At 43.5% G+C, this 27,606-nt stretch overlaps 1 protein-coding gene across 3 annotated transcripts in view; it reads left to right on the plus strand.

Annotated features, from left to right (window-relative positions):
• The first annotated feature begins 5,506 nt into the window (after window positions 1–5,506).
• Window positions 5,507–27,606, plus strand: part of Rgs7bp (regulator of G protein signaling 7 binding protein) — a 93,412-nt gene continuing 71,312 nt past the window's right edge. For 2 of the 3 annotated variants that reach the window (XM_059276539.1, XM_059276541.1), the window contains exons 1-2: window positions 5,507–6,266; window positions 7,184–7,350. In XM_059276539.1, the coding sequence (XP_059132522.1) occupies window positions 6,102–6,266; window positions 7,184–7,350 (332 nt within the window). In that variant the 5' untranslated portion in view covers window positions 5,507–6,101. Of the gene's footprint in view, window positions 6,267–6,801; window positions 7,096–7,183; window positions 7,351–27,606 lie in introns of those variants that run through there. The other variant, XM_059276540.1, reaches the window with a different exon arrangement.

Raw genomic sequence — 27,606 nt, forward strand, 5'->3', positions numbered from 1 at the left:
GCTGTTTTTCCCCCCTTTTAGGAAAATGGCTTGTATCAGGGAAAGGCAAAGGGCACATGCAAGTGACAATTTCTGCTTAATCCTCAGCAGGTGTGCGAGTCTGGAGTCCTTAAGATATGGCACTGCATTTGACTCCTTAACGTCTCGTTTTCCCCCTTTTCCCACCTCCTGCATGGAAACAGGGTAATGCAATTATGTTGCCTATTTTTTTCCTTTTAATCTGCTGAAATTATCTCTAGGCAGAATGGGGAGGGTAAAAACCAGATGGCTGTAGCTGGAGTAGGAAGACACTACTGGGGAGCTTGAAGTACTCGAATCTGGTGGAAGTCACTATTTTCCTGCAAAGAGAGGGGGTGAAATTCCACGAGTGGCGAAGGGTTACCAGCACACTGAATGCCAGTGCCCAGCTCGTCATCCTCTTGCCACATGCAAGAAAAGGCAGTCTCTATTCCTTTTATTTTCCTCAACCCTACCAACCATGGGCCAGCGGGGTCTTTTCAGTGTGGGGAGGGATTGTATGATGATAAGTTAATGGTAACAAGTAGGGTTTTCTTAAAGAATGAACAAATGGGCATTGCCCGAGTCTTTTTAGAGTTCCATGGTCCCTATGTTGCCTTATTCCTCGCCACCTTCAGCCTCATCACCCACCAAATCCCAATTATGTGATTTATTAATTCTTCAGCCCTTCCTCCCTACACACACGAAGCAGACAGCACACTGAGACTTCAGCTAGAGAAAAAGTCCAGGGGCTGGCTGAAGGTTAACCTTACATCTTCTTGTATTGGGGGAAAAGACTGGAGGCAAGTGAGCCCTTTTACATACGCTGATGTGCCTAGAGGTAGCTGTACACAGAGATGGGAAAGAATCACTGAGATCTCCTTTCTCCTTTGTCGGTGGCAAAACTGATTGTCTTCTGTGGAATAATATGAAAATGAACCTGGATATTCATTCAGATAGCCAACTGCTAGGTTTTGGTTTTCCTCCACAACCAAATAAGTAATGTCCTTTTCAATCCCACTCTCACTGAGAACAGTGAGGTACCATACTATTCAAATCATTATAGCACTCAATACCTAGAGCTGACCCTAGATTCACGGCAAGAACTCACAGAACTCAGGAACGATTTCCAGTTATTACTGAAAAGCATATGCCATCCTGGAACACCAAATAGAACAGGGACAAATTTGGAGTCAGTAAGATGGCTCAGAAAGTATAGTATCGATACCTGTCATCATGCCTGAGTACCTGATTTCCATCCTTGGGACCCACATGGTGGAAGAAGAGAAGAAATGACTCCTACAAATGTTGTCCTGTGACCTCCACATGCATCATGCACCCCACTCCCTTCATAAATAAATAAAATAAATTTTTAAAATTTCGACAATCTTAAGTGTTATTCAAGGTAACCTGAGACCTTAGAAAACTCCATATGGAATCCTACTGATGTATAAGTTTTCCAAAATATATGCATATAGATATATAAAAAGAGTTTAAATGGAGTTATCCTAAAATGGGATAAGGTACCTCTCCTAGACAGCATAGACTATCAAATAAAATGCCCAGTGTTAGGAATGGCTTATTTTTTTTTGTTTGTTTTTTGTTGTTGTTGTTGTTGTTGTTTTTGTTTTTTGAGACAGGGTTTCTCTGTGTAGCTTTGCGCCTTTTCCTGGATCTCGCTCTGTAGACCAGGCTGGCCTCGAACTCACAAAGATCCACCTGCCTCTGCCTCCCGAGTGCTGGGATTAAAGGCGTGCACCACCACCGCCTGGCAGGAATGGCTTATTTTGTTTAGAGTTGTTAGTCAATGGGGTCCCATAGACCCACAAACACTGCAGGCTATTTTCATTGATTTTGGTTATCCTCCAGAACTTGATCATAAGGGTCTATTGCAGATGACACCTCTTCTTGAGCCATAAGACATGGTGAAATCAAACTAGTGTCCTACCTGGAAGGTTTTTTTTTTTTTTTTTTTTTTTTTTTTGGTTTTTCGAGACAGGGTTTCTCTGTGTAGCTTTGTGCCTTTCCTGGAACTCACTTGGTAGTCCAGGCTGGCCTCGAACTCACAGAGATCCGCCTGGCTCTGCCTCCCGAGTGCTGGGATTAAAGGCGTGCGCCACCACCGCCCGGCCCTACCTGGAAGTTTTATTCCTACTAGCTAGCTTCATAGTAGTGGAAGATGCTATCCAATGTATTGGTGAAATTATTAAGGCCACTCCACGTAGTTAAAAGGGAGGTTTATTTTGTGGGGTAACTTATAAGTGAAGGGATAGGTAGGTTGCAGGGTCTGGGAAAGGTGTGGTGCAGTCCAGCGGTGTTCTCTGGAGAACTCTGCTTGGTCTACCTCCAGCGTCCAGGGTCCAGGAACCAAGAGAGCCAGAGCATCTGGATCTCCATTCTTCAGGATCCTCTCTTGGCCCCGCCTTGTAGGCGTGACAGTTACCAAAGCCTCCATAGGGGGTTGGAACTTCCAGATCAAAGCTGGAATGGCTATCCACTACACCGAAGTACCAAAGAAGATACATAATCATTATTCTTAACCATCTGTGAACGCTATGAGCTATAATAAAAGACTAGCCTGGTAAGATATGTAACAGTGGGTAAATGTAATAGGAATAATCAACCACTTTTCTGACTGGACTTAACACCCAATTACAACAGTTTCACAAGATGGAACTCATGTCTGATATTTAAAAGGCCAAGATTCCATGACTAAGTAGGTCATAGGCCATAGGGAAGGACCTACTACAATTATTTTGCCCAATGGACATTGTGTTAAACCAATTGCTTATGATTTGTCATTATAGTCATAAATAGGTTCATTTTTCACTCTCATTAGAGAAACTTTTGTTAACCCCACAGATTTGAGGACAAAGGCCATTGACCCACATCATAGCCAGATTAGTTAAAGCAACCAATTAGTTAAAGCATTTTTTTAATTCATGTACATGGGCTCTCTCTCCTTAAAAATGGGGCTCAAGAGATCAGAATTGGACATAGGTAAGATAAGGGCTTTCATAGAATAGGCGTAGGGGGTTTCCAATGTGAGATTTGGCAGGCAAATAGGTGGGATTACAGAAATAAAACAATCATAACAAATTTGTCATAACATCCTCCTGAAACAAAAACATGGTTGCAAGGTGGTCAAAACAGAGTAGTGCTAACAAGGTAGTCATAACAAGGTGGTCATAACAGCAGGTGGTCATAATAACCTTTTGAAACACAGTTATGGCCGTCATTTCCTGGAATAGGTAGTACAGAACCATTTGTAGAGAAGGTTACAAGTGGGCATAGCCCAATCCTTAAGAAACAGATTTAGTCATAAACAAGAATGAGCCTAGTTTATCTTTACTACAACATGGCTTTCAAATCTAAGATGGAGGCAGGTTGGTTCATCACTTCTTCAATAAACACAGAGACCTATCATTGGCCAGTAGGCAAAGAATAAGAGACCACAGAGTGTTTAATTCTTAATGGGACATCTATATCACATACTCTCCTCCCCAAGGCTAAGGGATCACCATGGAAAAGGGGATGGAAACATTGTAAGAGCCAGAGACAGTAGATGACTTCAAAGAAGCAGTGTTTTCCAGAAACAACAGGACAGTTCTACATATAAACTCACAGCAATTGCAGTAGCATGAACAAAACCCAAGCAAGATCAGCCTAGATTTAAAAAAAAAAACAAAAACCTCTTTGTGGACAAGGAAGGGGGTCCTGAAGCCCTACCTCTAACTCAAGAGCTATTGACACTTGATGGCTTCTGGAAAAGGGAAGGTAAGTTTCTTCAAAGATGTAGCCCCCAGGAGGTTACCCGTGATCCAGAAGATGGCCCTAATACCCATACACATACTGATAGTAGCAAGTGGGCTCGGTGGGTTTAAAAAGAAAAAGAGAACACATGAACTTGTGAGAGGGAATAGTAGTGGGGGGATAGGGGAGGAACTAGAGATGAGGTAATGGAGGAACATTTTGTGCACATATGAAATTCTGAAATGTATATATATATATATATATATATATATATATATATATATATATATATAATTTTTAGAAGGACAAGGTAGAGGATGCTGTTTTTACATCTGTGCTGGGCATGCCATCCTCCTAGCACCTAGATATTTTTCCCAAGATGGCAGTTCCCAGTGCCATCTGGGTGAAGGGTTTCTCACAGGTTTCTTTATAAGACTACATAAAGAAGTGGTCATTGATGGTGAACACTCTTTACCACTCTTCCTTCTCTGGATGCTGGGAGTAGGGTTGAAAGTCCTGAGCTACTTAAGGATTGGTCTTTCTTTCAACAAGACATTCCTGCTACCCCTTCACCCAGACAGTACAATGGTTTTAGGAGCACTGTGTCAGGACCACAGACAACAGCAAAACATGCTTCTTTATATTATCCCACACCACCTCAATGTGTTAATCTGACCATTAAAGGGAAAATAGAGAGAGGCCATGAATTTAAGGGCAAGGGGGTGTGTGGATGGGATAAGGTGGAGGGAATAAAGGGAAGGATGAAAATGATGTTATTATATTTTAATTTCAAAAAAAATAAAGAAAAAAGTCTGAAGGTACTTCAAAGATCCATTTACGATATCACCTCCCTGGCCATTTCCAGTTTCTCTCTTTGTGTACTGTCCACATTCCCTTAAGATAGTCACCAGGAACCTCTGATTCGTTCTTCAAGGGTTGTTCAGCACATAACTACTTCCCCTGGATAGCAAGCTCACTTAGCTCTCTTCTCCTGGGAGCAAGTGTTCAGGGCATCAGAATTGAAGGACCTTACCACTCCCTCTTCCTTCCAAGAGGACTGTTTCAAAGTCAGTGGTCAGGGGAAAACAGATTGGCTGAGGACCTAACCCCACGTCTTTCTGGAGATAATCTTTTCTTGACATTGGTTCTGACTCTGACCTCACATAAGGCATAAGGAGAAAGGGTCATTTTGTGAGTTTTTTTCCTTACTTCTTCAAATCTCTTCTGGCAAACTCTTGGAGGTCTGTGTTTGTGTTGCTTGAAGTGGGGGGGGGGGGTGAGGATGAGTACCAACTTGAGTGAATGAGGCTGTACCCTTCACCTCACTGCCCCTCCCAGGAATAAAGGCCAAACAAAAGCAACTCAGGGAAACAAGGCTATCCTTGGACTTTATCAAGAGAGCTTCCTTTCGAAACAAAATACCTCGCTCCCTCCTATGGCCCCTGAAAAGTCTCCTCTCAGACGACAGCGGCCCTAAACCCCAATCGGTTTGTTTGAAATCCATGTTTAGGTCCCAGCATGTGGCAATGTTCTCCACTCTGATGACACTTTTCGCTTCTAATAATAGAGCCGATGAAGTAATATTGCAATTGATGTTCCCGGGAATTTGATTGGATAAGTGCATAAACTGTGGAAGGGAAGGAGATTGTATGGACGGATCACATTAGTATTCCTGTCCTATCAATGTGCCGGGCCACGACCAACGTCAGCCGGACCGACTCCGTGCGTCTGCCAGTCCCGCCACGGATTCATCTGGGATCCTCACACAGAGCAGCCAGCAGAGACGAGGGATCAAGGCGCAGATTAGCGCCAGTTGCCTTCTGCGGAACAGCTCGCCCCTTCCAGGCCTGGCGACCGTGGAGGGAGGGGAAAGGCGAACCGCGCACCGCTGCGGGAAGACACCGAAGCAAGAGAGACACCCCCGCCCGCCCCCCACCTTGCAGCGCAGGCTTTTGAACGCTGCTTCCCCCATCTGAATGGAAACTCGGAACCGCCCGGCGGCGCTTTCCTCCTCGCTCAGCCTGTCAATCCATGCCGAGAGGAAGGCGGTGCAAGCCCGCGCCAGCAGCGTCCAGCTCCCGGGACAGGGTCGGCAATGCTGCTGAGCAGAACTTGATCGCGCCTCTTCGTCGCTGCTAGTGGAAGCGATGCTGCACCGCACAGGCAGCGCTTCCCCGGCTCTCCTTCAAGCTGAAGGTTACCCACCCGCGCAGCCAGCCGCAACCTTGTGAGCCGCGCGCGCCTCGGGGTCGGGGCTCCGGCTGCTCCGCGGCGGCGTGCAGGGGCAACCACCGGGCCGCCCGCGCCGGGGCGCACTGCACCAGCGGCTTCGGCTTGGTGGATGTGTATGCATGAGTTCTGCACCGAATGGGCGCAAAAAGCGCCCCAGCCGGTCCACCCGCTCCTCGATCTTCCAGATCAGCAAGCCTCCGCTGCAGAGCGGGGATTGGGAGCGCAGGGGCAGCGGCTCCGAAAGCGCCCACAAAACCCAACGAGCCCTGGACGACTGCAAGATGGTGGGTGAAAACTGCGCCTTTTTCCCTTTTTTTTTTTTCCTTTTCTCCCTGGGGGGGTTGTGGGAGTCGTGTATCTTAATCGTTTGCTTGAGTGCCAACCACTCCCCACCCTCAGCCTCCTCGCCATGCCGATCACGTGCATGATGTACTATTTTTAAATCTGCACTCCCCCAGATGCGGGGTGACACCCAGGTCGAAATGGCCCTGCCAAGACAAGAGTCATGGGTCTGGATCCTGGGAGTCAGAGGCTAAAGGTGATGCCTCTACCCCGGGAAGAATGGTGGTAGACGCGAAGGAGGGTGAACAGGCTGGCTCGCCAGGGAAAGAGGGTGGGGGTGCGGCTTGGTGGTGACACAGTCACAAACAAACCCAAACAGAGCCCAGGAGCGCTGCAGAGGCGATGAAGGGTCCCAGCGCAGAGGACAGGAGCCGGCCAGTCTTTCTGTCAGGGTCCAAACCAGAAGCGTTCAGGGGACTGGCAGGAAGGGAAAGGTTTGCCTGTTGTGTCCTACTTTGTGCGTGTGTGTGTGTGTGTGTGTGTGTGTGTGTGTGTGTGTGTGTCACAGGAGCAGAGAGAGCATCTATTTCAGAGCCCTTGGCATTATTCTCCAGTGGCCTGGGAGTGGCTTGATAGCTTCTCAAAGATGTTCTTGCTCTTCAGAAACCGAGTCTGAAAGTGGGGGCAATTGGGACCGCAGTTGGAGCTTCCATGGCTAGCTTGCTGAGGAAAAATAAACATTGGCGTTGGATAAAGAGACTCGCCACTTTGTGTCTTGAGATTTAAAACAGGTTCGTTAGCTGGGGATTTGGGGTGCCAGCCCAGACAGAGGTCAGTGAAATCTGTTTATGAACACGAAAATAGTTAAGTGTCTGATGATAAGTGAATGTTTAGTGAAAGAAACTGGCTTGTTTTCCAGCTTGTCCAAGAGTTCAACACACAAGTGGCCCTGTACCGAGAGTTGGTCATTTCTATTGGGGACGTCTCGGTCAGTTGCCCCTCACTCCGGGCGGAAATGCACAAGACAAGAACCAAAGGCTGTGAAATGGCCCGTCAGGCACACCAGAAGCTGGCTGCCATCTCAGGGTAGGAGACGCTTGACTTTATCTGGTAATTCGTGTACATGATGCATGGATGCTGCTGGCAGAATTCTGTGGTGACTGGAGCCTCAGAATGATCGCTACAAAGCAAATCTGATTTTAACCAATCATCCCGAGATGAGAGAGCCCTTAATATGAAAGCTGTGCGATTGGGATAATAGATAGGAAGAAAGACAGACAGACAGACAAACACAAATATATGCACGTGTGTGATTTTGGTCATTAACTGATTTTTAAAAAGTTAACTTTCAGTTAATTAACAGGAATTGGGAGCTTGCAATTTCGGGGAGCGGGATGTCTGTCCATTAAAGTTACATTATCCTTTTTGAAGATGATTTTGTAATCTGCTGCTGGACAAAAGGCTGATGCTGGAGAGAGAAAATCTCTGCTAAATCTCAGATTTAGTAAACTATTTATGCCACGTGATACATTCCTATGGTGCTGCTTAAAGTGAGTAAAATAAAATCTTAGGCAAAAAGTATATTCTTTTACTAGATGTGAAAGGGAGGTTTTTGACCCAAGTAAAGGTGTTTTGTCGATGCTGCTGTTTTATTTTGTTTTTGCACATCGGGGATACTGACAAATTTGAGTTAACATCAGCTAGATGTATCCCCCACACCTCATTTTTATTTATTTCTATCACATTTGTGGATTCTCAAATCCACGGGAGATGCTAATGGAGTAAATGAAAAGCCCTTTTCTGGGATCCCATCTTCTCCATCTGGACCTCAGGATCGGGAAAAGAACCAGCGATTTGACAACAGTTGCTGTGGTCAAACTAGGTACACCCAGAGGCGTTATGATACTCCTTTCAGAGACACCGTAAGTGCTTGATGCGTCCTGAGCTAGCCTTAGTCCAGTTTTTCTTTGTGAGTGTGGCTTTTTCATAAGACAAGAGTAGATGCATCTATTCACCTGATGATGCGGCGGACCGATCACTTAGGAAAAAGAATTAATATCCTTCTTTCCCATCTTCAACGATATACAATAACATTACTGGCATACAAAGTTGAGAAAATCATGTTAATTTTTTAAAAATAACTCATTTATGTCTGATAATAGGAATTGTATTTCACGAAAAAGATAAGTTTCATTCACTTGAAGTGAGGGATACACAGAACACCATGCAAACCTGTTTTATTTAGGAGTGCTATGGAGAAGCTGTAGCCTTTTCTATTGCACTGTATTTAACAGGAAGTGAACCTGGGAAGTAGTGGGGAAGCATGTGTGTCAGGAGATAGCAATAACAAGCACCAAGAAAAAGCAATATGCAGAGTGACGTGGGGTAATGACGAACTGAAAAGTGGAGAAACATTGACTGGAGAGGACAGGAACTTGATGCCCATAGCTACATGTGAGCATCTCCATAAATTCAAGATGGGGTCATATCCAGAGCCCCTTTTAGTGGACACTCAAAATGACAACATATTCCAATGGGGGGGGGGCTGGAGAAACGAGCAGGGGTTCAAGTCAGTTGATTTTTGCTTGTGAACTGAGCTCTCCGAATCACTTAGGGAAGATCTGACCATACTGGATAAATGTTGAGAGTTGAGGATGCGAAGTGGGTTGGATTTACCCTGAACCTGGCAACCCTTTGCTGCTTGCTTATCTGTTAATCTGGGGTTAATGCTAATGGAGGCAGTTTTTATAAGAACTGGTGGGGAACAAGGGTATTCTTAGATCTCTATAAACATAAATTGCACAATGGCATAATAGCATAGAATTGGACACCTTTAAAAAATAATTCAATACAATTTAACATTCTTTATAAGAAGTGACAGTATATAACTGAAGGAAATCCCCTTAGTTCCCTACCATCTGGGCTCCACTAATGAAGGACATTATTCCCTTTGGTGGAATCCTGTTTCTGATACTGCTTTATTATGTGCTTCTCATTCCAAACTTGACATGAAAGCTGTAGCGAGGCTGTAAGATTCACTGCACAGTTTGAGGCAGAGGGTGAGAAGCACACAGATTGCTGGACAAAGGAGAGACTTGAGTTTATTGAGTGTCTATTATCTGTCGTCTGAGAGAAGGATTGCTATTCCTGGTCTGAAACTCTATCTTAGAGATACTAGGGAGCTCTGCAAAGACTCAGGACAAAAGTGCCGCAGACTGGATTGAACCCCACATTTCCTTTCCTCTGAAATCCTACTCTCTTCTCTACCTAATGCTGCCATACAAAGGGGTGTTATATGAAAGGGTTTTTTTTTTATTATTGCTAAAATATGGGTGAATTTTAAAAAGAATAAGCTAACTAAAAGAAGTCATAAAATGTCACACATATATGATTTTATTTATATTGAATCTCTTTCCCTCATAAAAAGCAAATCCATAGAGACAGAAAGTAAATTAGTGATTACCTGAGACTGATGGGAGTAGAGAGTATCTCTCCTTTCAGTATAATAGAAATGTTATAGAATCGGACAATAGTGGTACTTCTAGAACTTTGCATGTTTACTAAAGCTCATTGAACTTCCCACTAAAAATAAGTTAATTTGCAGTACATAAAGGATACCTCAATAAGTTTTCTTTAAAGATGCTGTCACCATCAATATGAATAACACTCGATTATTTGTTGACGCCATTCTTTCCTACTCTAAATATAGCTTGTGATAAAGCAGTAGACATTGTAGGAAACAGAGAAACACAAAACTTGCTCTTTGCATTTGTCAAAATGCCTGTGCATTAACTGCCCATTACAACACTAATTTTCTGCTATTTGTAGGAATACAGAGACTGTTAAGGCAGGACTTCAGAGAGTAACTGAACTTACTTATTTCTTACAGCACAGACCACCTCTTCCTAATCCAGGAGCTGAATTTGGAAGGAGGGAGGAAGGAGGTACAATTAAAAGCAGACAGGAAAAAGAAAATGAAGCAAGATTGGAAGGCAAAAAGACAAAAGTAATTTAGAATGATGCCACAAATACATTACGACTCTCATCTCCGACTAACTGAAGCCTTCTAGGGATGATAGTGTTCTCGCAGACTAGCTCTGGGTAGGAAAGTCATCTTTACCAATATGACTACACATTATCTCATACTGTGTTTGGGTCAGGGGCTGATCCAGCACGTCCTTTACTTTCAAAGTATAAGGTTCATCAGAATTGACCCTGAGAGGTGACAGCAAAGTCTCCTTGGACAGGAGTGCCAAGCTATTATGTCTTTACAACCCAAATCCTGTTCTAGATAGTACACCTGGGGTGGTGGTGGGGTTAGAATGTTTAAAGATCAATACTGAAAATGGTCCACAAACTTCTTTAAGCACAAAATATGGAAAACTGATTTAATAGGCAGGTCAAAATAGCATTACTATGCAGTTTGGGGGTGTGGTGTGTGTGTGTGTGTGTGTGTGTGTGTGTGTGTGTGTGTGTGTGTGGTGTGCATGTGCGTACACATACACATATCAGAGGAAGGCAACAATCTAAACCCTGTCTCATTGGAATTCCTTTCCAAAATGAGACCCCTTCAAAGAATTCTTGGGGCTCTTTGGAACTTTATATTTAGGATTCTGAGGTTAGGAAGATAAAAGGGACATTGGATGCAACTTAACACAGTGCATATGGAGATTGGGAAGTGGAACACTTTTGGGATGTTTACTATCTTTTAAGACTTTTGTGGAATTAATTGCTCTGAACCTCACTCAGCTCTTTATCAATTTATTTTCATGCTTGATCCCAGGCCGTTGAGAGGACTGTGTGGGCTCATAGACAGAGTAAGCATCATGGGTCCAGCCTGTCCCCATCGGAGGCTGCTCTGAGACTAAAACTCAGTCTCTCCTGTGTAGTGCTGACCCTATCAACCACAGTCCTCTCTTGGAAGGACAAAAGGGGGACACCCAAGGAGCCAACATCCTCCAGAAAGCTCCAGAGCTGTTCAGTGACTAGGAGCTGTGGTGAGGATCGCATCCCTCTGCTTGTATGGTGTCTGCGTTGGACTGAGACCTCCTCACACCTATACCTTATCTTAATGGCTCTTGCAGAGTCAAAGTGAAGAGGGGAGCAGGCGGGATCTTATAAAGAGGTGTAAATGAGATAATGTGAGAGGCAAGATTAGGAAGAGCATTGACTCTAAAGTAGATTAGATCTGGATAAAGCCCTGTCTCCACTTCACTGCTTACTAAGGACACACATGTAAGTCAATAAGCAGATTGCTTCACAGTGTGGCCAGTGGCCATCTGGTTCAGGGCCTAAGAACACAGACTTGGGGACCAGACTGTCAGTCCTGCTATTTACAAACGGTATGACCTTGGAAGAAGGATTGCCACCCTCTCCTCAGGTTCTTAAGTCAAATAAGGTCAATGAGTAATAGGACCAAATCTCATGGCGTTGGGGAGAAACTGGCTATCATACAGTGAGTGCTGTTAGTACGTTCAGGTCAGTGTTTTTATAACTACTTAAACATCAAAAATTCAGATTGCCAGGAAACACTTATTGAAATTTTTATATTAATTTATCAAATGCTTTTCAAATAAATGCTTTAGCTGGAATAAATTTTGTTTGCTTTTCTTTCTTAGATTATCTTCTGAGGTATTTTCTATATTGAAAGCGCCCCTAGAGAGCCGTCTAATGTCCTAGTCTCGAATACTTTACAAATGATGTGGAGATGTGAAGGCTTGAAAGTCAGTTTAGAATTATTTTCTTTATGTAAGTCAACCTAGAGCAGTCATACGTCATAGAATACTTACCAAATCTTTACCTTGGTTCTTTGTGGGCTATATGACATTGGACATTTCTGCTAAATTCACTGTTCACTTAAATGACAGTGTTGAACCGAAAGACCTCTCAGCCTCCTGACTTCATTATTCCAGTATTCTACATTAGTTGATGTAGAACCACAAGGGCATACGTTTATGGAACTGAGCTGTGAAAGTCATAAGCACCACACGGAGAGTTCAGTGACAGAAATTGAAAAAAAAAGTTGGGGGAATCTGAACATATACTTGTGAAGCATCCTAATTCCCTGATGGCCGTCTGCTGCAATGCTCTGAATATCAAGGAGGGCTTAACTACAGGGTCTGTGAGTCCCTCTGCCCCCAGCCATGTTTTCCTTGTGCTGACACTACCAACCACAATGTTTTCCTTGCCAGGTCAGTGTTCCCGGCCTCTGCCCCCCCCCCCCGCCCCCTTCAGTGTGTTTCCGTTTTGCTCATTTTCTACTCTGACTTTTTTTTTAATTCCATATTTTCTAGCCCCATTTCCAGCTGATTCTGTTCTATTCCTTTGCCCTATGTGTTCAGAAGTAGATGTGTGAGAGAGAGAGGGGTGAGAACAGCATTTATTCACAGTGTCCCTTTTGACACTCTGGCTGAGACAGCAGCAGTTACGTGGGGTGGAAGATTGAGGAAGCGCAGGGTGATCATGGGTGCAGTTCCCACAGCTTTCTTTGAGTCTCATGATGGAGGATATACTAGGTGGGCAGTGGCAGCCTCAGCTGTCAGCTAAGAGACCTGTGGTTGGCAGGGATGTCAGGACATCCACTCTGACTTTCATCTTCCTTTCCTATATATGCGTTTTCCTTAAAGAGAAAGTATCTCTCTGGCCCGGTAGCGAGAGACAAGTCAGGCATATGCTATTCAGTGATGACAGAATCACAACTCTGAATCCAGTGGCAAGAGCTGTGATGTAAAAAATGCCATAGACTAGGTGGCTCAAACAGCAGAAACACGTGGACTCAGAGCTGTGGAAGGGAGAAGGCCAGCCTCAACTGTTGACAAAGTTGGCTATAAGCAAGATTCTCCCTTAGCTTCGGGTGGTTTGCTGGCAGTCTCGGACGTTCTTTGGCTTGTTGAAGCATCTCTACCTTCCTCTTCACTTGGCATTTCCCTGTGAGTATGTCTGTATCTAAAGTTCCCCATTGTACAGGGACGCCCAACATATTGATTAGGAGTCCAACCTAGTTAGAAGTCCAGTGTGATCTTACTCTAGTTTAACTTCTCATACCTGCAGGACACAATTTCCAAAAACAGGTCACATTCTGAAGTACTCAGGGGTAGGAATTCAATGTGTAAATTTGGGGAGGACATAATTCAACACACCACAAACACTCTTGATTCTGCTTTTCTAAAGGGGAGGAGGACAGTGGAGGTAGAGTTTTGTTCAGAACTTTCTACATACCCTCCACTTTCACAAAATGACAACCCAAGATGAAATGTTTTATATTTGCAAAACTGTAGTTTCTTGTAGGGGTGAAATTTGTGACAATAGAAAGAAATGGATATATGTTCAAAGTCTCCAATATGGCTAGCACCTTGTTTGGTCTGATTTAACTGTTGGTATATGAAGGTAAACCAAAAACACAACCACAAGAGAGTAAGAAAGAGACCACCCAATGGTCCCTTACATGAAGCATCACTCACTCAGTTTGTGTAGGAGGATGAGCAAGCAGTGGTCCCTTCCTGGTGCTAACATTGCTACCTAAGAGCCATAAGCAATACCCCCAGCAAGTGACAAGGCATTGACACACACCAGGTTGAAAAGAGTGCTCGCTTAGTTGGTTTGTTTGTTAATCTGGTTGTTCTTTGCACCTCAGGCCACCCTCAAACTTTCTATCTTCTTGCTTCAACCTCCCAACTTCTGAGATTACAGTCCTGCACCACTACGTCCTGCTTGTAAGAGAATGGTATTAGTAATTAAACTCAGTACGGTATGGACTCACGGAAAGTGATCTCCTATTGCCTGTGAAGTTTCCCCCTTTTCTTAACCTGTCAAACAGATCTAATGGCTTTCACCTTGTTAGGGTTTTCTTAGTTAATGTTCCCATTAGAGAGAAAATTGAATCTAAAATGAACTTTAGAAGATCTACCATGGCTTCATTATTTAAATAATAAAGTGCTGAAGAACAAGGTCATGTTTCTTTCATGTCTGCATCCTGAGTAGCAAGTTCCACGGTGCTGTGTCTTTTATTTTTATTAAGTTTAACAGGTATCCATTCTTGAACTCTTATCTTGACTTTAGTAAGTATGGAGAGATTAGTTATTGTGCGCCGCTTTTACCAGAGTTGACTTATTTTTTTTCTATGTTATAATTTTAAAACTAATATACTAATTTGAGGAACATGACAAGGAAGCATTCCTGGGGCTTACTCCTTCATTATTACAGCAAATAGTGTAAGGTAATATTTCATTTAGGTCATTACACAAAACTTAGCTTGTGGCCTCATTTTGGATAGTAAATAATCACTAGCCACTGAGATGGCCTTTTAGAATTGTTCTTTAAACCTTCAGTCCTTGAGAGCGTGGCTGTGCTGCTTGCTAGGGAGATACCGGGACACGGCACGGCCATAGTGGTAACTCAATTGTCTGGTTATTTATTTCTCTACTTTGGAAAATAAGATTGTGTGTATGTACATATGTCAAGATGAGAGGTTGACATCGGATGTTTACCTCAACTGCTGCCCACTTTACTTTTAGAAAGACAGAGTTTCTCACTGAACTTAGAGCTGGCTGGTTTGGCAGGACTGTCTGGTCGGCAAGTCCCAGAATCCCTACTCTAGCCTCCACTTCCCCAGCCTTGTGGTTACACTGTTGTACCACCTTGCACAGCTCTTTATTATGAGTTCTGGGGTGTGAACTGGGGTCCTGCTTTTTACTGATTTACCCATCTCTTCAACCTCCACAATATACATACATATATGTGTGTTTATATATATATATATATAAAACCTTATGAAAAATTCAGTTGTTTATATACAGTTACATACAGATTTAAACACACACAGAGCAAACTTACTTATGAGATCAGATCTTGTTGGATAAAGTATCCACGCCTTTAAATTGAAGTGTTTTACAAGCAAATGTTTCTGACCGATGGAAGACCATGGATGCAATCAGATCAACAAAAAGCCCACATTCTCAGCTACAGACACATATTAAGCTAAGAGTGAGCACTAACGTCACGGATTAGAAGGAGCCACAACCTGGTTGGTTCTTCAGTCATTGCGGCTACCTTGAAGTTCCCCTCACCAATAGCCTCCTATCATGTTTTGTTGTTCTCGGTGTATGCTGAGCCTCCTTTTTTCAACATATCTGTAACCATCCTGAGCTCAGAGGTGTATCTACCCAGGACATCTCCTGCTCTCTGCCTCCCAACTGATCTGCCTGCTTTCAATCCCTCACCCCTTGTCTTCAGTTTAGTTGCTGGCTCCAAACTAAGCCTCCCTAAATGTCCTTCTGATCTTCTTACCTCTGTGCTTTGAAGACTTCCAAAGATTCCCCGTCGCCTAAAGCAGTGTTTTTCTAATGTGATCCTTGGACCATCCGTATGGAAATCACCTGCCTTCAGGTCTGAAAAATCTCAACATTCTGGGCATGAGGACCGGAAGTCCAGACTGTTAACAAGCATCATCATATTCCCCCCAGAGACTCTGGAACATACTACATAGAGACCTGCTGGCCTAACACAGTGATTCTCAGCCTGAGCTACCCAGGGGAACCACAGATGCAGCTTTAAACATTCATAGCTCCTGACTTTCATGCCTAGAATTTCTGATTTAGTAGGCCTGGGATGCAGCCTAGGCATTGGATTTTTTTTTTAATCTTCCTACAAGAGCATCAGAAAGGATTTTGTTTGCCTACATTAAGAAAAAAAAAAAAAAAACACTTCAAAGACACCAGAGGTTTATTCCCTCGCAGAAAAGCCTTAGAATGGACAATTCAATTCAGAATTAGATACGGAGGCTGAGGAAACCATGACTCTACCCTTATTCCTAGTTCTTGGGGTTCATCCTCAACCTCATTTTATGACTCAAGACTGATAGGAGTGCCAGCCCTAGACCCCAGGAAAAAAAGAAGAGAGTCAGGGCCATTAAAGAGTTCCAACCAGAGCTTGGTCTGGAACTTCATCTAATGGTCACATAGCCCCTGTACACTCTCTGGATGGACAATGTATTCTTTTCTTAGTATTCTTTCTTATAAAAATAAAGGTATTATTACTAAGAAAAAAACAAGGACAGCTGGAGCTTTGAAAAAAACTAACAATGTCTGACACATACACAACTCATTCCTTAGCCTTGTCTTCTACTACTTCTAAACACTTTGTATTCTTTAAGTCCAGACCGCAGGAGAACCGTATCCCATCACTCCTCACACATGCTCTCTGTATGAGGAGGCATGTTTAGCCAAAAGAGAAAGTAGCCACTTTTCTGAATATCAAGACTGTGATTCTAGTCTCACTTTGGCCTGCCAGACTACTTACATTGAAAACCAGAACAGAAGGATGAACTCCCCCCTCGTCGCCCCCCCAAAAAAATTAAGAATCTTTTTCTGCCTTTTAGCAACATAAAATACGTGAAGTTCAGAAACCACGTTGGAGGGCAGGGAGTTAGGCCAAGTGCCTTTGAAATGATCTGAGGAAAGTTTTCACAAGATGGAATGTGGAATCAGATAAGGCCAGGTGGAAGTATCGCGAGTGGTATTCGAGAAGTTAGTTCTTAAAACTTTACCTGACGGATCTCTGTGAGTTCGAGGCCAGCCTGGTCTACCAAGTGAGTTCCAGGAAAGGCGCAAAGCTACACGGAGAAACCCTGTCTCGAAAAAAAAAAAAAAAAAAAAAAAAAAAAAAAAACTTTACCTGACACTGAGTGGGCCTCAGAAACAAAAACCAACAAACAGAAACATCTTAAATCTCCTTTAGTAAACGGAGATTTACTGAACAGCTAAACTATGGTGAACTGTTATGAATGAAAGGTGCAGGAGCCACATGATACAACAACCAGATAAGCTGAGGTCAAGATTGTAATGAGTTCGTCAAAGGACACTGAACTTAGAGTGCAACAGCTTATGTAAACAGCATTGTAGAGTTAAGTCACAACCACGTTTACCCAGTAATTCCCTAAATTGTAATCCGATGTGTATGGTAATATCTTCTTTTGTTTTTGTTTTTGTTTTAAAACTTGTATTCATTTATTTATTTGGTGCTAGGGGTGGAATCCAAAGCTTTGCATCCACCAGACAAATACTCTACTCCTGAGCTATCTTCCTAGCCTCTATACACCATTTTATATATATATATGTGTGTGTGTGTGTGTGTGTATAATTTTTTATTAAAAAATTTTCCTTTCCTTTTACATACCAACCTCTGTTCCCCCTTCCTCCTCTTCTCCCACTTCCATCCCACCTACCCCCATCCCCTCCTCATAGAGGTATGACCTCCCTTGGGTAGTCAACACAGGCTGTCATAACATGTTGGGGATGGACCTAGCCCCTCCTTCCTGCATCAAGGCTGAGTAAGGCATCTCACCATAGGGAATGCAGTCTAAAAAGCCAGTTCGTGTACCTGGGATAAGTCCTGGTCCCATTGCCAGGGGACCCACAAACACCTCAAGTCACATAACTTTCATCCACATTCAAAGGGCCTAGTTTGGTCCCATGCAGGCTCCCCAGCTGTCAGTCCAGAGTTCATGAGCTCCCATTAGTTTGGGTCATCTATTTCTGTGATTTTTTTTTCCCATCATGATTCTGACCCCCCTTACTCTTAACCCTTTCTCCCTCTCTCATTCCTCTCCAACCCAGAAGTCAGCACCCCCAGGAGCCACACTTTCTTCCAGCCACTATGAAACAGCTAAGGTCCTAGCAGTCACACTGTGTGACCAGGGAGACCAAGAAATGCAAATTAGAAAGAGCATTTCAGATAGTGGTAAATGCAGTGGCAAAATCAAAACAAGATCTTAACATTAAAGAATTACCAATGAAAGGCACTCAGCGGCTTTCGGACAGTATGGTGAAAGAGGCCCTTCCAATGTGATGTTCTGCCTTGATATCTGACTTTCAAAAGGAACCGATCTTGTGATAATCTGAGCAAAAAGCACTTCAAGGCTGAGGGGAAAGCAAGCATAATTGTCTTAAGAATGAATTAGCCTTAGCATGTCAAAAGAAAGAAAGAAAGAAAGAAAGAAAGAAAGAAAGAAAGAAAGAAAGAAAGAAAGAAAGAAAGAAAGGACTGTGTTGTCAATTCAGAATTATCTTCAGCTATTAAGTCACATGATCAGACAGTGACTTAATGCTGCAGGCCATTCCCTCCCGATGTTGTTGTAGCTCCAGAAATTGTATCTGTGTCCTGGGAAGGATAGGCAGCAAACGAAGATATTAGTCAACTACACGTATCCCTGTGTAAAAGACTCTCACAGAAGACTCATACAGCAATTTACATGAGTACCTCATCGGCCAGGAACATAACATGGGGCTTCCATGATTCCAAGTTTCATGCACACATCTCTCTTTGTGCCCATGGTCCAGGAAGAATAAACATTCCTGGTTTATCAGCCAAAGGGATTCTCCCCTGAAGTCAAGGGCAGGATCTCTCACTCTGGGTGTGTGCATGTCTGTGATGTGTGTGTGTGTGTGTGTGTGTGTGTGTGTGTGTGTGTGTGTATATGTGAGTGCACATATGAAGCTCAGAGACTAACCTCAATCATGGGCCATCACCTTCCATCTTGTTTGAGACAAGGGTTACACATGCCAGGCTGGCCGGCCCATGAGCTTCTGGGCATCCTCTTGTCTCTGTCTCCCATCTTTCCATAAGAACATTGGATTACAGGCGTGAACTACCACGTTTGACTTTACATGGGTTCTGGAACCCTAATTCAGGTCTTCACACTTGTGTGAGAAGCGCTGTAGCCATCTCCCCAGTCCCAGGGGAAGACATTTAGCAAAACTGGTGGAAAGGAGCTTGTAAGTGAAATGGGGAAAAAAAAAGTCCTCGGTATTTCTTTCCCCTCCCTTCACATTTCCTCCATGATGGGCCAGATGGTGTACTAGGCTCCAGAAGTATAAAGATGAATGAAAATAGTTCCGTCTTTGAGGATGGATGCCTAGCATTTGTATCGAAACTGACTTATAAACAAATCATTACAAAATGGTGGGAACAGTGCTTCATTAGGAATGTCCAGGGATCAAAGTTGAATCCTAAGGGAAGCGGCAGTCAGCTTGGATCAGTGGGGACTGGCTAAGGAAAGGATATGATGCTCAGAGAGGTAAATAGAAATGCCCTTTCTCTTTTCTTTGTGTGGTCTTGGGCATTATGCCATGGGAAACCTCGGGAGACGCTATTCGGTCGTGGACTCAAAAGACTTTATTTTTATTTACTTCATTTTTGGAGATGGGAACCTCAGTATCTTGCTTGAGCTGGCCTGGAGCTCCTGGGCTTAAATGTTTCCTCAGTCTAGCTACCAAGTAGCAGAGGCCACATGCCTACACCATCACACCTGGTCAGGAACAGGAATTTGAATATGTTAAGAGATGTAAAGCTGTGGTTTCTCTCTCAGGTAGTTTACTACATGTCCTACACCCTTTGTACATACTGTTTTCTGATTTAATGAGTTCAAGTGAAAGAAAATTTGCTTTCTATGGTGGTTTGAAAGAAAATGGCCCCCAAAGGGAGTGGCACTATTAGGAGATGTGACCTTGTTGGAGGAAGTGTGTCACTGTGAGGGTGGGCTTTGAGGTCTCTTTTTCACTCAAGCTTCCTTCAATGTGACAGTCAGTCAGCTTCCTGTTGCCTGCAAGATGTAGCACTCTCAGCTTCAGCACCACATCTGCCTGCATGCCCACCAGACTCCCCATCAAGATCGTAACAGACTAACCTCTGAAACTGTAAGAGAGCCCTCCCCCCAATTAAATATTGTCCTAATGAGAGCTGCCGCGGTGTGTCTTCACAGCAATAGAATACCTTTACTAAGACACTTACAATATAGAAAAATTAATATTTTTCAAGCATTCATGCTGAGTGGGAAGTGATTTTACCTGTATATGTCAGACCAACCAACCTATTCACAGTGACCTACTCACAGAACCAAGCTCTGTAGTGCGTGGGCCTTGGGGTTATCTCACCAGTGGGAGAATTCCAGGGCTGAATTCCTTCCGGTTTAATGTATAACTTGCCCTATTGTTCCAAGATGGCAACCCTATGCAGTGTAAGCAAGATTCAGAACTGTCTCTGAATTCTAGGTGAGGCACCTGGACAAGCTTTCCCAAGCACCCGAAATGTTAGAGACCTTTAAATCTCCATTTTGTGATAACTTGGCAGTCTGAAATGTTGAGGTGTGTGGCCTGTTGGGGTTTCAACACTGGTCTCTCTGGTGCTGGTTTCTCTATTTTTGTCCCCACAAAACTTTTCTTTCCTGATCCCAGGGTCGCAGTCCTTCCTTTCTTCTGCCACACACTATTATTTCAGAATCTCTCCCCTGCCCTGGACACACTTCCAATTGAGGATCTTCCTCACCAGGCACACTGCTGATGTGAGGTTTTTAAAGTTTCCCAAAAGAGAAAAACAAGAGGAAAGAAAACTAACAAAACGATGGCCTGATTGAAGCTGTCAGGAACATGAAAATGGATCTTGGCTCTGCATTCCCGAAGCCTCAGCACTTTTCTCTGGACCCCAAATTTTCCAGAATTTTTCCCCCTCATAATCATGTTTATTCAAATTGTTCCATCTGGCATCTTCTTTCTTGGCTGATCAACTATGCAAGTCCTAAAAATGACCCTGTAGGATGAGACTTTGATCCAGCTTGGAATTCTAGGTCATTTGAGGAAGAAGCTGCTTCATTCCAGTGCAAGGCATTTTAGCTGAAGCTGGACGTCCCATCACTGCAACAACGTTGTCCACCCAGCTCCCTTCTAGGACACCAGTGGCCACAGGAATAAAAAGGAAACGGCGCCAAGTGTGGGAGGGACTCCAACAAGACAGCTTCCTGCTAGTGACAGGAATCCTCACAGGACAGACTTATCCATTCCTGCCACCCACTCCCTGGAGAAGTATATGAACTCTTTACGGTTCCATTCATACAGTCTTCATCAATAAACCATGTCCTGATGGCACCTTGGATATCAATTCCTAACTTTTCACTGCCACAAACATTCCCATTGGTCTTACAAAGAGCAAATTATTCCCCTTATTCTTACGGAAATATTCTTTACGTAGGAGTAATTCAAGGGACAAAAGGAGATTCAATCCTAAAATTGTCCCTAATGTACAATAACTTATTGTCCCTCATAACTTCTTGAGTTGCACTTCTCAGATATTCAAGGAGTTGTGTTGTTATTTCTATTTAATAAAATACATTCAACTCTTGTCCGTCCTATCTGTCTGTAACAAGAAGCACGTGGGGCATGCACAGACTAAGGGGTCAGTAAGCGAACAGTGAGGCAGATACACCCACCATCTTAATCTCAAGCTCTTGTCTTCCTGACACTTTATTAGCTTTTACAGCACTCCACTTGTGAGGCTGTTAGGACCCTCATCTGGCTCATCAACTGCAGATAGTGTAGACTGCCGTCCCTACGAGGATGGACTCCAAGTTTTCCCTCCCTAAATAAACTAGATGAGGAAACAAATGGCCAGAATCTTTCTGGAACTGTAATTTGGGGATGAGTGTTTGTGTGAGGACAGCTGTTGCCTCCGCAGAAGAGAAACGGGCTTGCTCATGGAAGATGAGTAGAATACACTGCTCCAAATGTGTGGGTACTTATCTCCACAAATGACCCAGAACCCCAGTTTTGGGAAGCGCACCTGCAATGTTTGAAAAGCCCCCACTGTGTGCAGCTCTAGCTGGGGGAGGATTGAGGTAGTCCCTGCTCAAAGTTGGCACTGTGTAGGACACAGTTCATCCCTCCCCTAAGCAATGGCATAGAGAAGACGGGATTTGACAGACATGGGTCTTGTAAACCAGGTGAGTCCTGTAATTCCTCTCCCTTCCCCCAGTTACTTTTTCTCACTATCTGAGGCTTGCATTCCAATGGCAGCATCTGGTGGAGTCTCATACCATGGCTGAATCATGAGGAAATTGCTCAGATTATTATAGGCCACAGCATCCACCATCGTGCAGAATGGCTCTACAAATAAATGTTCCTTCCATAAAACAAGCGATATCAACTCTTTTTATATTCATAGATTCAATCTTTTGTTTTCCGAGGCTGAAGTATGTTTTAAGCTACCAAATCTGTTCAGACTTAGAGTGGCTTTAAATTATTCCCTAAGTTTTCCTGGTAGTTATTGTTCAGGTACCGCTGCAGCTCGCGTATGAGAGTGTGAGTCGAGTTCAAGTATCTGTTTAGTGTCTTGTAGAAGCCGTCCTATCTAGGTTCATTCCAGGAGACTCTGGCTCATCGCTTCAGCTTTATAAAGGCGTTCTCCTGCTTCTGAGGAGGAAACTCTGTGGGATGTGAGGGGGAACAAGGCAAAGAAGGAGAATGATTCAGATGAAAAGAAGAAGGAAAATGGGAAGGAGGGCCGGATTTGCTCTCTGGGAATTGTGCTGACTAAAAGGGTTGGATCGCCAAGAACGGGAGGATGGAGCAGAAGGAAAACAAAGAGGGCTGAATAGCCGGGCTCAGGAGAAAGACTCGGGGCACACAGGGTCTCCAAGCTCAGGTCTGATATGAATCGGTGGAGATGAGGGCAGGGGTGAGATGAGATCACGTGACAGTGTACCTAAAGTGGGTGGCAGACCTGACTGACTGCTGATTTCCACATGAAACAATAAAAAAGTGTGGCGTTTTGGTGGCTTGTTTCTCTCTCTCTCTCTCTCTCTCTCTCTCTCTCTCTCTCTCTCTCTCTCTCTCTCTTTCTCTCTCTCTCTCTCCCTCATCTTTCTTTTTGTATCATGGTGTACTGACCCTAGGGCCTCGCATACTCTAAGCAAAGGATCTACTGCTTGCTGATCTACACCTTCAGCGCGCACGTTTTAGTGTAAGACAGGCTCGATCTCTGAACCTGTGTTTTCCTGAACTAACCTAGTGGCTCAGGAAGGCCTTGAATTTTTTATCTTTGTGCCTCAGTTTCCCACATAGCTGGGATTAACAAGACCGTTTTGCCAAGCCTGGCTAGTTAGTTTTTTTTCTAAGAGACTCCTAGGGCTAGAGGGATAACTCAGTGGTTAAGAGTACTTGTGAGTTCAGTTTCCAGCACCCAGGTTGGGTTGTTGGCATGTACCTGTAACTCTAGTCCCAGGGGATCCAGTACCTTCCTCTAGCCTTTGTGGATACCCCCACACACACTAACATACACAGACAAATGCGTATATACATAAATAAGAATAACAGAAATATTTTAAAAAGAGCCTCCAAACTTCAGATCTCTGTGTGAGACATCATGATTTTTCTGTGTGTGCTAAAAAGAAATGTCTCGAGAGCAGGAGTCCTCAGACATCTGTTAGTTATCACCTTGTTATTTTCTCGGAATATGTGCAGGTTGTTGGGTGTGAACAACTCAGAAAAGCCTGTTGTATATGTTCATTTGTCACGGACTTTTATCACACTCTATTGCTTTCACAGTGGCACATGATTGGGGGAAGGGGGGGGATAAAGCTTGTCAATATCTGTCATTTCATCAAATTTCCTGCCAAATTCATTTAAAAGGAGGTGTGGGAGGATATATTTTCGGGTTTGAGTAATTAGCTTAGAAACTTGTTAAGTTTCTAAGAATTGACCCTAAAAGAATAAATAACAGGTATTTATATATTTTTCCTAAAGTCAAAAAAGAAAGAAAGAAAGAAAGAAAGAAAGAAAGAAAGAAAGAAAGAAAGAAAGAAAGAAAGAAAGAGGAAAACTACTTAGTTATCCTAGAGCTTGGACAGTCTCTTGCCTTAAACAGGGGACAAAAATCTTATTATGATCAAGATCAAGACAAGCGGCCTGTCCAATGTCAGAGTCAAGACAAGCGGTCTGTCCAATGTCAGAGTCTGGGGTCGTCTGTATACACGCCCAATCCCGGACATGTGTATTTCACCTCATCTCAGTGAGGCCCTCAGAGGAATTTTTTCTCAGTCTGATTTTTTGATATTTATGTGACTTAATAGCTAGTAGGAATTAATGGAAAGAGAATACTATATATGAAATAGTGACACATGTCAATCTATGCAAAAGAGTCGTGGCTATTTCTGCATAGGTATTCCTGCATTCTCAGGAGCATCTTCACCCTAGGAACAGTTTCTTCTGCTAATCAATGTGAGACCTGTGGAATATGTTTCCGTTCCAGCACTCAGTCTTCCCTGGATTCTGTAACTCAAGACTGAATGTAGTTTAGGGGCTCGTCCTTTCTTCTCTAGCCCTTCCCTCGGCTTCCCCTGTGGTGATATTTTATTTGTGCTGAAATGTGATTTTATTTGTATGTTAATAAATAAAGTTTGCCTGGAGATCAGAGGTCATTAGCAGAGAGCCAGGAATAGAAGCCAGGTGGTGGTATCCCACGACCTTAATCCGATCACATGGCAGGCAGAGTCTCTGTGTGGTCAAGGACACAGCCAAGCGTGGTGACCCTTGAGTCTTTAATCCCAGTACCAACCATAGAGACCAGGAGGTCTGTATAGACAGGCAATGATGAGGAAATCATGTGGCTGGGCTAAGAGCCAATGAGAAGGCAGAACAGGAAAGCAATAAAACACAAGACACACAGGAAGAAGGTCTCTCTCTCTCTCTCTCTCTCTCTCTCTCTCTCTCTCTCTCTCTCTCTCTCTCTCAGAGGAAGGACAGCAGCGAGTGGAAAGATAAGGTGGTCTTGGCTCTTCACTAGTGCTCGGATCTCTTGGGCTTCTAACTCCGTATTTGGCTCTGTGTTTCTTATTTAATAAGACCATTTAGAATTTTGTCTACCAGTAAAAAAAGTTTTCAAGTGTGATAAGACTGTAGAGAAATGGTTCTCAATCTTCCTAATGCTGTGATCCTTTAATACAGTTCCTCATGTTGTGGTGACCCCCAACCATACAATTATTTTATTGCTACTTCATAACTGTAATTTTTCTACTGCTATGAATCATAATATACATATCTATGTTTTATAATGGTCAAGGGTGAACCCTGTAAAAGGGTCACTGGACACTCCCCAAGGGGGTCTCCACCCATAGGTTGAGAATCACTGCTGTAGAGAAAGGAACTAGGGTTACAGAGGCATGTGTGACCTGCAAAAGAGGAACACGATTAGAGAAGTTTGTACATTTAGAGGGAATCTTGGTGAGATGAGTGACCTGTAAGTTCATGAAACTAATATGAATTGAATTTTATAAAATTTTACTTTGCCTTGGTAGCTCCTTCTAGTTAGGGATTCAGTGTTCGTATCTGTAATTAGCATATGCATTTCAAGTATCAATATTCTATTGCTAATACAATTATACTACCGGGCATTTCAATGTCAGAAAGGTCCCCTTCTTCTAAGATTTGAGGGTTCTGCAACTGTTTTTCTCAATGTTTGCTATCATTTTAGTCACCAAAGCAACAGCGCACATGAGCCCACTTCCCACTCTGCAACCACAGGCACCAGGCAGCATCTTTGAGTTGTACTCCCGCTGTCCTACTTCAGCTTGGTTTATCTGTGTTAACTGCCCACAAAGCCCCTTGGATCAGCTTCCATAGTCTATTTCTGGAACAATACTTCCTCCTTCTTCTGAGACCAATGAGATGTTATCAAGCTCATCCATAGATGCAAATAGTGTTGACAGAGGTAGAGATTGGGAGAGCCAAAGAGCCACAGATAAAAAAGTATGTCCTTGCCTGGGACCATCGCCACCTCATTACAGCCAGCTGAATCAAGTGAATAATAAACAGCTACTGACCTCCTACCTCTTCCTAGGCATCTCACAGATTCCTTTCACACACCCTACCATTGCCTGGGGTGTTCAAACCTACAACTACAGAGATAAAGTAAATACTTGGTGATATTCTTGGTTTCTTGGTGACCCAGTGGACCTAAAAGGTCACTTATCCTTTATTGAGTAAATAGACCCCACAATAATGGTAGATATCCTACTGCTTTCCTGGAGCAAAATGCTTCCGTAAAATATGGTCCTTAGTCCTCTCTGTGAGCTAGAAATCATCTTCATTTTATTTATGAGGAAACTGAATCTCAGAGAGGTGAACAAGGACACTTATCTTCAGCTATACTGCCTGGGTGTTTGGAATGGGGAAGATGGATCCTTATGTTCAGCTCATATCCTTGCCCACTAGTCCACAGGGACCCTTTTATGACATTGTCTTTAAGGAATTTCTGCGGTAAGATCAAGTAGATTCTTTTGTCACTTGGAATGGTTGCCTATTTTTCTTTTTTCTTTTTTCTTTCCCTTCATTGTTCTGATAGATAATGTAGATCTGAAGAACCTTGATAACAGAAGGGACATCAAGAGGTCCCTGAAAGCAAATCCACAAGGGGTGGGGTGGGGTGGGGGGGAGAATCCAGCCTTCACTGAGATGTCTAGAGAGGAGATTCTGTGTATACCTGGATTCCTCCCACCTGGAGTCTTGGAAGAGAGTGCGTCAGTGTGATTTGAGCATTGCATCAGTAAACCCAGGACTGTATAGTCCAGGGTACCCTGCCTCCAGACATTTCTACCCATAAGTGAAAGTCAAGTTGTCCTTTTCCAGCTTGCAAGCTCTAGCTTAGAAAAATGATGGATCAGCTTCACTTTCCCCAACCTTGGTACACAATGCACTTCCCATCCCCCTGCAACCAGGGAAGAGGTAATGGTCGCAATGGGCAAGTTCTACTCTAATTGACATTTCTGTGGACAATTAGAATCTTAACATATAGACGTTCCAGCCAGTTTAGTGAGCAGCTAATGGGGTCAATTATATCCATAGCAGTATGGAAAATAAATACAAAAGTTGTGTTTCTGGAAATGTCTAGAGGGACCACTAGAAGCCAGCCATGAAGGAGGGGCCAGAATTGGTGAGCTCTGCGGTCTAAGGCTGAGGGTTTTGTAGCTTTGGGTATAAGTGGAAAGGCCGAGACTCTTCCAGCTTCCCGTAAATTGCATCTCCTTATTTGCTCTCATCTTTCCTCTGGACCAGCTCTAAAGCAAGCATTCAGAGCTCTCTAAAATCTGAGCAGTTACAAAAAAATACACACTTCATACCCAGCTTTCAAGACCAAATACACCACAATTGACTAATAAGTCACCAGAGTGATATACTTGGGTGCTGTTAGCTTAAGGCAGAGCAATTGCAGGGTGTTCTGAGAGGCTCTGCAATCTGGTACCCTCTTTTGTGTGCAAAAGCTAATGTCAAGAGGGTCCCAGTACACCTGCCGGAGAGATCTTGAAGCCAACAGCAGTTTAGTACAGAGCCGTAGCTCTTAACCCTCCTGAGCTCCACCCAGACGAAGGCAGAATGACTTGGGGTAAGGTGAGGACAGGCATGGAGGGTAAAAAAGTCTTTACAGGTGAGTTGTGGGAATTGAGAATCTCTGGTGGAGAGCAAAGACCGAATTTATAGTCTTTGTGAAAAATTTTAACCAAATAAACTCCAATCACTCTGAGCA

Source organism: Peromyscus eremicus, chromosome 11 (assembly GCF_949786415.1).
Source record: "Peromyscus eremicus chromosome 11, PerEre_H2_v1, whole genome shotgun sequence".
Taxonomy (NCBI): domain Eukaryota; kingdom Metazoa; phylum Chordata; class Mammalia; order Rodentia; family Cricetidae; genus Peromyscus; species Peromyscus eremicus.